Below are 13398 nucleotides of genomic sequence, written 5' to 3'. Positions count from 1 at the left end.
TTTGAATTTGACTTTTCTATGATTGGGTAGAAGAAAGATGAGTATTGGCAGTGCTTCACAGACTTTCTGCTTGAGAATATTTTACATTCTAAACAATTTGACAAAGTTTGTAAAATTTGACAAGAATGAATGATTTTGGACAACTATATAGATGAATTTCATCCATTTCTAATTTACATAAAATAAAACCTGACCAGGACCTTAAAATAAGTTAAATTTTATATTTCAAGGAAAGTCCTAGTTTAAAGAGGCATGGTGATTTTGAATCATACCTAAATGTGACCAAATTGTTTATCCAACTACTATAAAAAGTCAAAGGTGCATAAACTATATACCTAACCTCCTATCTTTCAAGACCAACTAAAACACAGGCCGTTCTAAAGTGTCAGGATACTGGACAATGCATTGGGTATACCCCTTCAGAGTCGAAATTAAACACAAAAAGAACGCTGCATGCAAGTGGTGTAGAAGATCGCCAGGTTGGATGCAATTCTGAGGAACTTGTACACAAATCTCGACAGACTCGGGAGGAATCGGCAATCACAAATCCATTCATCGAACAGATACAATGCCTGGCGTCATCAGCATAGCCTGCAAGTATTTGCACAGCATATTGCACAGTGCATGACACGAAACAGTATGAGTAAATACATACAAAGATATCAAACGTCCATTGCACCTGGCCACGGCAGCATTCTGAACAACGTGGCGCCGCCCTCATCGATCATCCGAAGTGCGGCACTTATTTACTAAGCAAACTTTCAAGCTGTGTTGCTGGGTTGGTGGCTTCCATCCAAGCAGCACTACATATCAACACTACGTCCACCGCCCACTGGGTGGGAGGCAAATGCAAAACACAGTAGCAAACTCCTCCTATACTGTAAGCACAGTTGCTGACCAGAAACTCTGAACTCTCCAAGGATCAACTAGCAAGTATTGACCGGGCAGATATTGCCACCGCAGTCTACCCAGTAGTCGGACATCCACCCGATGGTCGAATCGTATTTTGCCCACAGCCAATAGCAGTCGCCGTATACGCATTGCCCTTGACGCTTGCAATAAACCGACACTTTCTTGCCCTTCGGGACTACTATCACACCGGGACATTTGCTGTTGTCTGACGTCGGAGGGTTGTCGGTAATTCCGTCATTGTTTTTGTCGCAATCACGAATCCACACGTTTCCTTTCGTATAGTAATCAGCCGCGCTTGCAGTCTGAGCCAAGAGCAACGCGACGAAGATGGTGGCAGCAACCACAATCATAAGCCGATGCCTGCGCAAGGAGAATTCATGACATCAAAATGGTCAGTGGAGTGTACAAATATCATGGCTTTCTGCGTGGTCTGTTTCAAGTCTCCCTTAAGCATGTAAGAATAAGACTTTGAGCGATCCAGGAGAACACTCACTGCAGCAGCTTCTGGGATCCCATGGCGATGGAAGATGGCCAACGCTGTCTCCGACGTCGAAATTACGATGTGGTCAGTCACAACACGATTCGGAAACAGATTGTGAGTAGCGCTTGGCAGCAAGGCCATTATATACTCTTGCTCGCCCACTCACCGGTCTTCCCGACGCCCTCGATGATCTTCCTCTCCCAGATGGACAGTTCCCACTTGCGGTACAGACGACCCCAAATCCACAAAGGGTCAACATCGATGCTGATGATAAGAGCGCCTGCGAAGGCAAACTCCACGCTCCAAGGCCACTTGACCTCGATCTAGGCTGCGATGTCAGATTTTCAACCTTGCTGTGCCACTTGTGAAGCTCCACACACACACATGAATGCCATCCCCAAATTTCAACCTACAAATTCAATGTTACAGAGTCAAATTCCACATGTACGGTCAAGGCCAGCGTACCTCAGTCTCCCCTGCGGTGTCTCATCTTTGCACTATTTTTTGTGTGTATTTTGGTGAATCTGGCTGTCTATCCATCAAAGCCTGTTTGATATTCAGTAGTGGACTTGACGTGCCAGCAACAAAGTCAGGCAGAAGGATCTCGTGGCGTCGTTATCCAAACTGCCTCCGCCGCTCGTACAGTGCCACGGATAGGTTCCGTACCCATAATTCAACCTCAGAGAGGAGAATTGGACAAATGCAGAATACCGCAAGTATGACGGTAACACACCGCTTTGTCTCGCCGTCTCTCATTATTCCGGATACGAGATACAATACACAGTGCCCTGTAGTATTGTTATCATTATTTCTATTGTTCACATGCGGTTGCTCGACTTTTCAACGTGGTCGAGTAACCGCATGAATTATATAAGATTATTAGTTGTGCAATTTTTTATTGTAGTAATTTATATTCTTCATTTTTGAAAACAAATCATGCAATTAATAGGATTAAAGAATTAAAAAAAAAGTCCATATTCCAAATTTAGTCCTCAAGAAATAAGATCAACTCAAAGTACATTATTCACCCAACTTAGAACTATGAAAACATGCACCAAGTGTCTTAAAGGATTAGGAGCTTAAGATTTTAAAATGCTCTACAAATATTTTCTATGAGATAGTGCATATAGAAGACATGATGTAACTGTAGAAAATACGCCTCAATACCTTCAGTCAATCTTATTTGGTGGTCACAAAAAAAGATGTATTTGCATTCAAGGTGTTTTTCAATAGCAGCTTATAAGTTTTATAAGAACCACATCCACTTAATGTCATCTTTTGTATCTACAATTGCAAAAGAAAAAAAGGAACAATCTACCTTTTGCATCAATATCAATTGCCTCCAGCAAGATTCCAACATATTTACCTTTGAGATGCATATTGTTGATACCAATAATAGAGAAACAATAACAAAGTATTACAAGTTGCAATTAAGTGTTTTAAAAATGTGGTAGAAATATTCAGCATTCTATTCAAAAAATTTTACATTTCATAGATTGAACTAAAGCTTGTCTTCATAGTATTGAAGAAGTGATTGATATCCATTCTCAAATGATTACCAGATGTCATTGTGTACTTTTTTATGACCTCTTCATACTTGCATGTAAGGTAATAAAATGCCATATTTGCAACAAAGATCTTTGATTATCTTTCTTGAATAGTATGTTGGAATATCTTAAATTTTTCTGTAAATAATTGACATCACTCTAACAATATATGCATGTTGATTGCTCAAATGTTATGCTCTTACACAAGTGTGTTTGACTGTAATGCAAAAGGCTTGAATGACTTGGAGCTATGAAACATGAAGGTACCACTTGCAACCACCCCTTGTTGCAAGAGTATAATTCAAAGTGTATTATTTACAATAAAATTTGACAACCTTTCATCTGTAAATTTTTATGATTGAATTATGCATGAGTGCAACTTTGCATACATTGCTATTCTCAAAATTAATATTAATTAACTGAGCTACATAATGACAAAGTTATGTATAAATTTTGAAGACACATTGGCATTTGTACAAATAAAAAAGCTTATATGGACATACAAATAAGTTTTTATTTATTAGCAACTATGATTAAAATAGAAATAAAACTTAAATTTTAAAAAAATCATATAGAAAGAGGTGATTCAAACATCATAAAGTTTATAGCTCTGAAAAAATATATTATATAGAATTAAATAATACATGATGCATAGTAAAAATAAAAAATAAAAAATAAAAAAATATTTTTAAAAAATAGTCACTTTAAAGATTATATAACTAGTTTACAAAGAATTAAGTATTTTTTTAATATTATTTAAAATTATTTTTCATATTTATAAATATAGTAAATTAGATTAATTTCAAGAAAAGATTATATATCTAAAACTTTTAAGTGGCTAAAACTACATTTAAATATCTAAATACATACTTTTTGGTCTTATAATACATATGCAGAAAACAAGATTCTAAAAAAATTATCCATATCATTTGCTTTAATAATTTTTATTCTAAAACTTGTATATTTATTATTTATAATTTATTTTATTACATGTCTATTAATAAATAGTAAAATTTATTTAATTTTGATTAATTTAATTCTTCTACCAAAATCATTAGTTTTTTTCAGAAAAATAAGATTATTTTTAATAAACAAATAATTTTCAAAAATCAATAACATCTATCTTTGTAAAAAATTAAAAAATAAAATTATCATATTAAAATTTTTAATTTAGATTAAACTTTATGGATAATTATTTTAACTCTTAGTTATTAAAAAAAGTTTCAAAATTTTAAAATAAAATTTTAAATTTAATGTATTGATTAAAGTTAGATGCACCATTTTTTTATACAAATATATACTTATAAGCAGAGGAATGAATTATTTTTTCTATTAATTACATATTTATTATCTTATATATATATATATATATATATATATATATACATATATATTAAAATGTTCTATTAAGAAAATTGCTAGATAGATACCTCCATTCTAATGTATGAACACTCTCCTTGTGACACTAATATTATACCACTATTACAATTGTTTTAACAAGATGGACATTAATAAGGCCATAAGGTATTAAAAATAAAAGTTAAAAAATAAAAAACAAAAAAAATCCACAACACAAGAACATAAGCAACATAAAAGTTAATCAAAGCAAATATAAAAAATAATAAAAAGGGGTGTTCACCTAGCAAAACTACTTCTTGAATACCTCTCTTTATTTATTTGTTTGGTATGAATTTTATGCTGCTAATGTTTCTATGTTGTAGGTTGCTGATTTTTTTGGTTTTTTTGTTTTATATCTTTCAACTTCATTAGTGTCCATCTTGAAAATTTTATAAAAGGAGTGTGTTATTGATTTGATACAATATAATAACCTCATAATAAAAGGAAGGTGTATATTTAATGATTTTTTTATTTTAATTATGATAAATATGTCTATTAAATGTGATTTTAAATGAAACAGGTTTGAAGTATAATTACAAAATAATTAATAACTTTTCATAATTTTATTTTAGAAAAGCTTGTACTCTATTTATAAGATTTTAAAGATGAATTATTAATTTTTTGATCATTTGCTCAAAATTAAAAAATAAATTATAAAAATGATCATTTATAATCTAAGCTAAAGTTTGAAATAAGATATCAACTATAGTTGTTATTAAATAAACAAAAATATATACTTTTTAAGAAGTTGGACTATTAGAATTTAGGCACAATTGATTAGAAGTTGTTTTATTTAATTTTTGATTGAACTTCTATCTAATATATAAATCTATATATATATATATATATATATATATATATTTAAAAGACTACCATAAATTATATATTGTATATAAAAAATCTTCTAATACTAAGTTCAACTGTAATAAAAAATAAGTTCAAGTAAAAAAATCAAAGTAAACCTAAAGAGTAAAAGATCATACCTTGTAAGTGATATAAGAAAAATAACTTAAAAATATTCTATCAAAGTATACAAAAAATAAAATAAAATAACAAAAATAAATAAAAGTTTAGTGGTAGTCTTTTGTTTTTACTTACAACTTAATTCTTTTTAGTTTTATTATTGAGGCTTTAACATAACAAATAGAAATATTTTTATATTATCTTAAGATATTAGATTTTAATATGATTTTTTTAATAGCTATACTTATATTGATTTTTTTTAAAATATTCATAAATACACAAATATATTTATCTTAGAATAAGATTCCTTAAGTCTTAAATATGACTTATCTACAAAACAATTTGATTTAGATATCTTTAGTTATTTATTTTTAAGCATTGATTATAACTATACAAATTAATAGTATTAAACTTAGTAGTAAGAGAGTACTTACTATAGATGTTTTAAAGACCTAAAGTTATAGTGATTTAATAGAATAAATTTATTAAGTCAAAATTATTTTAACTATACTTATTAAATAGACACAATCATTTATTTTATAATTGTTAAAAAATATGAATTATTAATATTTTTAATATATTATTTTTTAATTAAAAATATGAAGAAATAGATTATTAAAACTTTTTATAAGATTTATGGTTAAAGAAGGAAGTAATGTAAAAAATATACTACAAAATTTAATATTATCTTTCATAATATTTAAGAACCTTAGAAAATCTATTAGATATTTGGAATAATTTTTGTAAATCTCTATAACCTTTTATAGGTATTTAGAAGTTTCTTAGGACCTTCTATAGTAATTTAGAAACTTCCACATTATTTTATGACCTTTCAAAATATTTTATTATATTTTAAAAATTTATATGGAAGATTTTCTAATTTTTTAGAACATTCTATATTTTTTAAAAACTTATAAAAACTCTATAGGATTTAGTTCTCATAATATAAATAAAAAAATATATTATAAGCTCAAAGAGCACTTGCGAAAGAAGCTATGTGTAAAATTCACAAAATGAGTAGAATGATCAATGTCACAATTAGAAATTTTCAAAGTTTTCTTTAACTAAGCTTATAAAAGCGTTTTAGAATCTATATTAAATTTGAATAAGGATAAAAGAAGATTTTGATGAAGAACTCTTGAGATCAGACTTTATGTCTAATAAAATCAACTCCTATGTTACAAAATCAACAAGTTCATCCTTGTGAACTCTTATTTCAGAGTTATGAGGTCTAAAGCACATATTTGGAGAGACAAAGCTCTAATACTATGTGATGACAATAAAGAAAGAAAATAATAATGTATTAAATTTAGTAATACCTGAAGACTATATATATCCATAATAAAAGAGCTAAATAAAACGTTAGACTAAAGAGACTAAAAAATGTGATTGATCAAAACAATCATGACCATTGTATGATTAGGATTAATGAAGATGCTAAGCTGACTAAGGTAGACAACCTATTTTTGATAACTTAAGTATTTCAACATATACCCAATAAGTGTAAAAATGGAAAAAAAAAATCCACATAAGAAAATAGAAATCAAGAGAATTCGGAAGTTGATCAGAAATCAAAAGTATTTTCACACAATTCGGCCCAAAAATAAAATTTATATAAATGTTTGAGCTAAAGATTCTTTGTGATCCATTTTGGACACACAGGCCTACCTAATTCCGATTAGTGGTGGGTTACAGAATTGAAAATCCAACTTTTACAAAACTACAATGTGTGACACCTATCAATGCTATCAAGAGAAGTGAGAAACCTAATTATACTATTATTTCATCCTAATCAATCAACAACTTCCACATATTGATAGTTCACACAAACCCATGCCAAGTACAATGACTTTAATTTATCACTAACAACTTAACATCATTTTAACTAACCCACAACCTATTTTCAATGGATAGAAACTTTTTGATGGATGTCAGATCTAGTTGAAATAGCCCACCTTAAATGTTGGAAATGGAAGGTGGTTGACAATGGGTCCACAACTTTATTGTGTCTTATCCACTTGAATTTTATAACTTTCTAGTTTTCGACATGCAGGCTAGTAGGTTGATGGGTGTCAGCAGTGAGCACTTTTAAATTCATTCCTCTGGAAATCATGAGGTCTCCGCGCGGACACCACGTTGTAAACTCGGATTAGTGCAGATTGGAGTGGTGTGGTACTATGACTTGGGTTCACGCAGATCACGGATTTTTCTGGGGGAGGGCCAAGACATGGACGTCGTTCTTCGCACCTCAAACATTTACTGAGACAGGGAAGCAGATAGTCTGAAGGGTTCCACCGAAAACTTCATCCAGGAGGTCACACAATAATGCATCTAAATTTATTATACAAAGACACTCGCAGCTCTTGACAACGTACAGCTCTATCAATGAAGAAGTCAGCAGCATAGAACGTTATTGGTAAGATTCGTGAGGGTTTCATTTCCCGTTTGACTGGACTATTTCGTAATAACGTTAGCAAGAATCAAAGTTTCACCCCTACAAGCTAGTTTGAGAATGTACCCCAAAGGTGATTGAAGGAGATACTTGCTACAGATTGGCATAAATGCGTGGAGGCTTCGGTTCTGAAGTGGGAGCAGGCTTGGATGCCACAGGTCTTGCCTTGGTCATTATTTGCTTGCAGAATCTGTCCAGGATCTGAGTCTTTTTCTTCAGCTCGGCAACGAGTAGAACGGGGTTAGCATTGGGAAATGCATCGTGTTGTCGCTTCTTGCCCTTCAACCACTCTTCTGCCTTATAACAGTCGCTGATTACCTTTCCTTTCGCAGCAGCATGAACGTGGTCAAACTTAAGGTCCTTCATTTGCGCAGCTTCACTGGAGCTACTGATACAGTGCATCAATTCACTAGAAGCGGGACCCCCGAGCTACTCTTCTCTTTGCCTAGTCTCAAGTGGATCACCAAGCTTCTTCAGTTCCGCAAGCCTGGCAGTGTGAAAATTTCTGATTTCATCATCTCCATCTTCATACAACCAATCTTCGGTTTCTCGCAGCCTGACCGACATTTCTTCACGTTCATAACCTGTTACATAATCTTGGAGTTTGTCGCACAACATATTTCTCATGCCGTATATGTAAGCCTTGACAGCATTCTTGCTCTACATTGTCTCCATAATGCGGTCCTGCAATGCCATCTCATTCTCTTTCTCAATGGCCTTTGACAATTCAGGCTGTGAAAGACCACCGTGGATGACCTCGAACACAGGTACATCTACACACTTCTACTACTTCTTCTTCTCAATTTCTTGTTTTGGTGTCTTAGTTACCATTTTAGCATCCCCCCTCTGCTGAATTGTTATTTGCACTGGCTGTGGCTACATGTTCGGGCTTGGCGTCAATGGGAGAGACAATACTTTCTCACCGAACCCATCTTTAAGCACTTCATTCTTCGTGACCAGGATCTCAACCTCTTCTTCAATAATGGTAGCGGCTTCTGATGCCACAACTCCATGCAAATCGAGCTTGATCATAACTTTGACCTTGGCTTTCGTTGCAACATTATATATATATATATATATATATATATCTATGTATATAAAATAAAAACAATTAATATTAATAAGATAGAGTTACAAACAATTAGAAGCAATAAATACTTAGTTTTAAGAAGATTAAGATGTATATAATTTTAAAGAAAAAATAAATCCTTGAAATAAAAAATATTAAAATATTAGTAAATAAATAATGGGATTAAGACTAAATTATTAGAATAAAATAGGCTTAATAAAGGATAGAATTATAAATTAAGTAATTAGGATTACAAATTTTTGAGGAAAGTGCTTAGTGAAAAAAGATTAAGACAAAGAGTACAATAAAATAAAATAAAATATGGATGAAATATATTCTGGTAGGTTAGAATTGTAGTTACATGAAGTGGTTTTAAAAATTCTTTATTTTTAAATTAAGAAGCCTGTAATTAATTAATAAAATAGAGGATTTATAAACTCAAAGAAGCATTTCAAATCTATTTTATATTAGAATTCTTGTGAATATTCAGATTTTATATTTTTCTTGTTAATTCGTTTTATTTTGATTATCAAATCCAAGCTTTGTAATAGGTTTAGAATTTTATAAAAACATTTTCTATTTTTTAAAAATAATTGTAAATGTTTAGGTGTTTGAGTCATTAGCAATCACTAAAGCTTTATTACTGAATTATATTATGTTTAAAATATAGATCGAATAATTATTTTTTAAAATATCATTGATCTTTTATTTTATTTGGAGCTAATATAAATAAGATATGAAATTTCAAAGTAATAGTTATATTTTTAACACATATATTTAATGTTATATAATAAAATTCTCAAATTAGTACCAAATAATCTTTTATATAATATCTTATATATTTCATATATATCTTGATTTTCTAAACCTAATTACAAGACCCTATTTAAAATTTCTATAAATAAATAATATATTTATAAGTTAGATATCTTAGATGCTAAAATAAAAATAAATAAAAAATCTATTGCTAAAAGATATAGATTCTTACTTATTTGTATCAGAAGCACTTTTTAACCTTCAATAAATTGCAAGAGAATATATAATAAATAATAATAATCTAAGAAGATAATAAAAAATAAATTTTATTAGATTAATATGTAAAAAAGATATAAATAGAATATTAAATTTACATAAAAAATCTCTTTAAAAACTAACTATCAGATAATTACACCTTAAATAAAATTAAAATTGATATCATTTAATATAAATATCTAACTATAATTTTTAATAAAATTTTAGTTATAAATTTTAATTATAAATATTATAAATATTTAAAAATCAAATTTCTAAGTGATTATTGAAAAAGAGTGATTTAAAATCTAGCATCTAATAATTTTCTTCTACCATTTTTCAACTCATCACATACTTTTCCAATATGGCATTTTTGCACCTAATTAGATTGATGCATTGTATAGCAAGATACAATACAAATAGTTCTTAGAGTATTATTCATTTAAATTTAGGTTTTTACATAGATTTAGAAATTTAAAAACTAAACAGCAATCAATGCACCATTTATTAACTTTTCATTAATCTTTTTTGACTTTAAAACATGTCAAGAGAAGAGTTGCTAAGAATTAAGAAAAATCAACTTCCAACATCTAAATTTTTATGTGTTGAGGAATACAACTTTTAAATGATCAAAGGTAAGAAAAAATTTACTATCACATTTTTTATGCCAATTATTTACTCTATTTCATCTATTACTTCAAGGACAATAAACCAACATCAAAACCAAGTAGATACAATAAACCATTCCAACCATTACTATGAAATTATCATGATATAGGATACTTTGGGTATACTACTAGCTTAATTTTTATTTATTTATTTATTTATATTATTATTCAAAAAAATACAAAATTTATTTTTGGTTTTAAATTTTATAAATTTTGGCTTATTAAAACCAAAATTTATATTATTCTGATAATATAAAATTTAATAGCACTATTAAATTGGAATTCCACTTTATAGTTAAACAATTTAAATTGCTGAAGTAATAAATAACTCTTTACTTGCAATTTTTCTATTTTTTTTTAAAAAACTTGGTTTAATGTTTCTTGATTTGTTAAAAATTTCACTTTAAAAGGCTTTTTGATAGATGCCTATAGTACTTAAATAAATATAAGTAGATAGAAGTGAATAAAAATACATTAGATAAATAATATTTTAATAATAAAACTTTGAAGAAATATATATATAGATATATATAGACTCCTAAAGATATGCCATGAAGATATTTAAACTTATTATACAAGTTTATACTTTTAAAAAATCATATTAAAAGCAACTTACAACTTAATCTTTGGACCACACATTGTGGTTTCTTGAAAGCTTTTAAAAGATTTTGATAGCTAATATATATAGAAGAAAGACTATGATTATTTTTAGTCTTATAAATATTTTTTTGTATTATACTTTTTATTTAAGACTCTCTAATTTCTTCATGGTTAGTACTAAATATTTTATTTTATTTTCTATCTAATACCTATCTCTCTCTCTCTCTCTCTTTTTTTTTTTTTTTTTTTTTTTTTTTTCTTCTTTATTTTTCATCAATTCCATAAGATTTTAATGTATTATTTTTGTCAAATTTTTTTCAAAATTATGTCAATGATAGTTTAATAAGAATATTATTTTTTAAAGTTGTTTTTCTTAAAAAATAAGTAGATTTTTTTACTTCTTAGAAAATATTGTTATACTTTAAATATTTTTGATCAAATTTTTTTAAAATAATAATTTATTTTATAATATTAATTATTATTTTAAAATAAAATATATTATTTTACTTCTCTTGTAACTATAGTTGATACAAAATCTTCTAAACTCAGATTTTTTTTTTTTAACTTATTAATTTGATAGGAGATGATATAATTGAGATTTTTTGAAGTTATCATTAAATTTAAATTTACCTTGTTTAAGAACTTTTTTTATTTGATCAATCTTAAATTAATTATTCAAAGTATTTTTATATATTAATACTAAATTCTTCAATTTCAAATTGGCTACAACTTCCAACATATTTAAAAAAAAAATTGGAATTGATTATTATTTTTGTTAAATTATTTAAATAAAACTTCTAATAATACTTAAGTTTTTAACTTTAAATTAGAAAAATCCTCAAAATACCAAAGTTGCAATTAAAAACCATCAAATAATACATCTAAGTTAGACATTGGTATATACATATAAATACCAAAGTCTAAATTACATACTTGTAGGATAGCAATGAGGGTTTCCAACCATAATCTGTATCTAATGCCTAAATCTAAAGTAAGATTATTTTAAAAATATTTTTAGAATTTCAACTAATAAGTACTTGATTTAAAAAAAAAAAAAAACATGTTAAATTCTTCTTATTCTTTTTTAAATATTAATTCTCTTTAACTTTCAATTTCTTACATTGGTGATTATTTTGAACTAAGAATCTTTTTACCAGCTTTAAAATCAAGGTTTCACTATCTTAGAAAAAAATATAAACAAATTATGGATATTATATTTGAAAGACATGATAATAGATTTATAACCATTGCAAATATTTTAAATCTTTTTGATACTCTTTGAAAAAAAATTCATATATTAGTAATTTCAAATATAAAAGTATTGTTACTATGTTTGTTAAAATATTTAATATTATGGTTTAATTCCTACATCAAAAAAAAATTATAATTGAATGAAGTAAGTATAAGTTGATTAATTTTACAAGTAATTTTTAATTTTTTTCTTATCTCAAATTTAGAAGATTGAAAGATGAACACACCAAAGAAGTTTAAAAGAACAAGATTAAATATTATATTTTATAAATATTCCATAATTTAAATTTATTTATAGATATATTTTTATAGATACTTAAAGAATAATAAAAAAAGAATAATAAGAGAAAAAAAATTTAATCTTTACAAGAAGGTTGTTCAACTGTTATTTATACTATATAATTCCAAAAATTTATATATAATGTAGATTAAAAAAATAAGGCTTAAGTAAATCAAATTTGATTTGATTCAAAAGATAACATCAAATATTTATTATTAACAATATCAAAAGTAAGTTCATTAGAGTGATTTATTACTTAAGAAATTGGATACAACCACCAATTCTTTAAAATAAATTAAGAACAAAGATTTCATTAAAGATAGACAAATTAGATGATAAAAAAAATGAAAATGAAAAAAATTATTATTAAAGGCCAAAATCTGTATAAATTAATAAAAGACAATTCAAGTAGTTAATAAAATTTAATTTAAAAAATTAATATTAAAAAAGACAAATTTTATTATAGAAAGTTGTATTTGCATTATAAAAATAAGTTATAAAATAAAAGGCTTTTATATCAACTTAAAAAGATTCAAGGCATAGAAGACACCCTTAAATAAAATAAAAATTATAAAGATTGAAAAAAAAGACATCCAATTATAATATGAACTTTACAATTAAAATTTTTAAACCTCAAGCATTATATATAGATCTATTAAGAAGAAGAATCCAATGAAAGTAAATAATCAGGTGAGACTTTTTTCAAAGAAGTATGAAAAAATAAAAGTAAGAATATATATATATATATATATATAAATAAATTGGA

At 27.4% G+C, this 13398-nt stretch overlaps 1 protein-coding gene across 1 annotated transcript; it reads right to left on the bottom strand.

Annotated features, from left to right (window-relative positions):
* Positions 1–694: 694 nt before the first annotated feature.
* LOC112291067 (uncharacterized) lies at positions 695–1497 on the bottom strand. Its single transcript, XM_024538029.3, has 2 exons — positions 1406–1497; positions 695–1272 (listed from the first exon to the last, which is right to left on the bottom strand). The coding sequence occupies exons 1-2, from the start codon at positions 1426–1428 to the stop codon at positions 927–929; spliced, it is 369 nt and encodes a 122-aa protein (XP_024393797.1). The 5' UTR covers positions 1429–1497; the 3' UTR covers positions 695–926.
* Positions 1498–13398: the final 11901 nt, after the last annotated feature.

Source organism: Physcomitrium patens, chromosome 14 (genome assembly GCF_059467195.1).
Source record: "Physcomitrium patens ecotype Gransden chromosome 14, ASM5946719v1, whole genome shotgun sequence".
In the NCBI taxonomy this organism is placed as follows: domain Eukaryota; kingdom Viridiplantae; phylum Streptophyta; class Bryopsida; order Funariales; family Funariaceae; genus Physcomitrium; species Physcomitrium patens.
The sequence above is the reverse complement of the archived record's forward strand: the minus strand, read 5'-3'. Positions and strand labels throughout refer to the sequence as shown.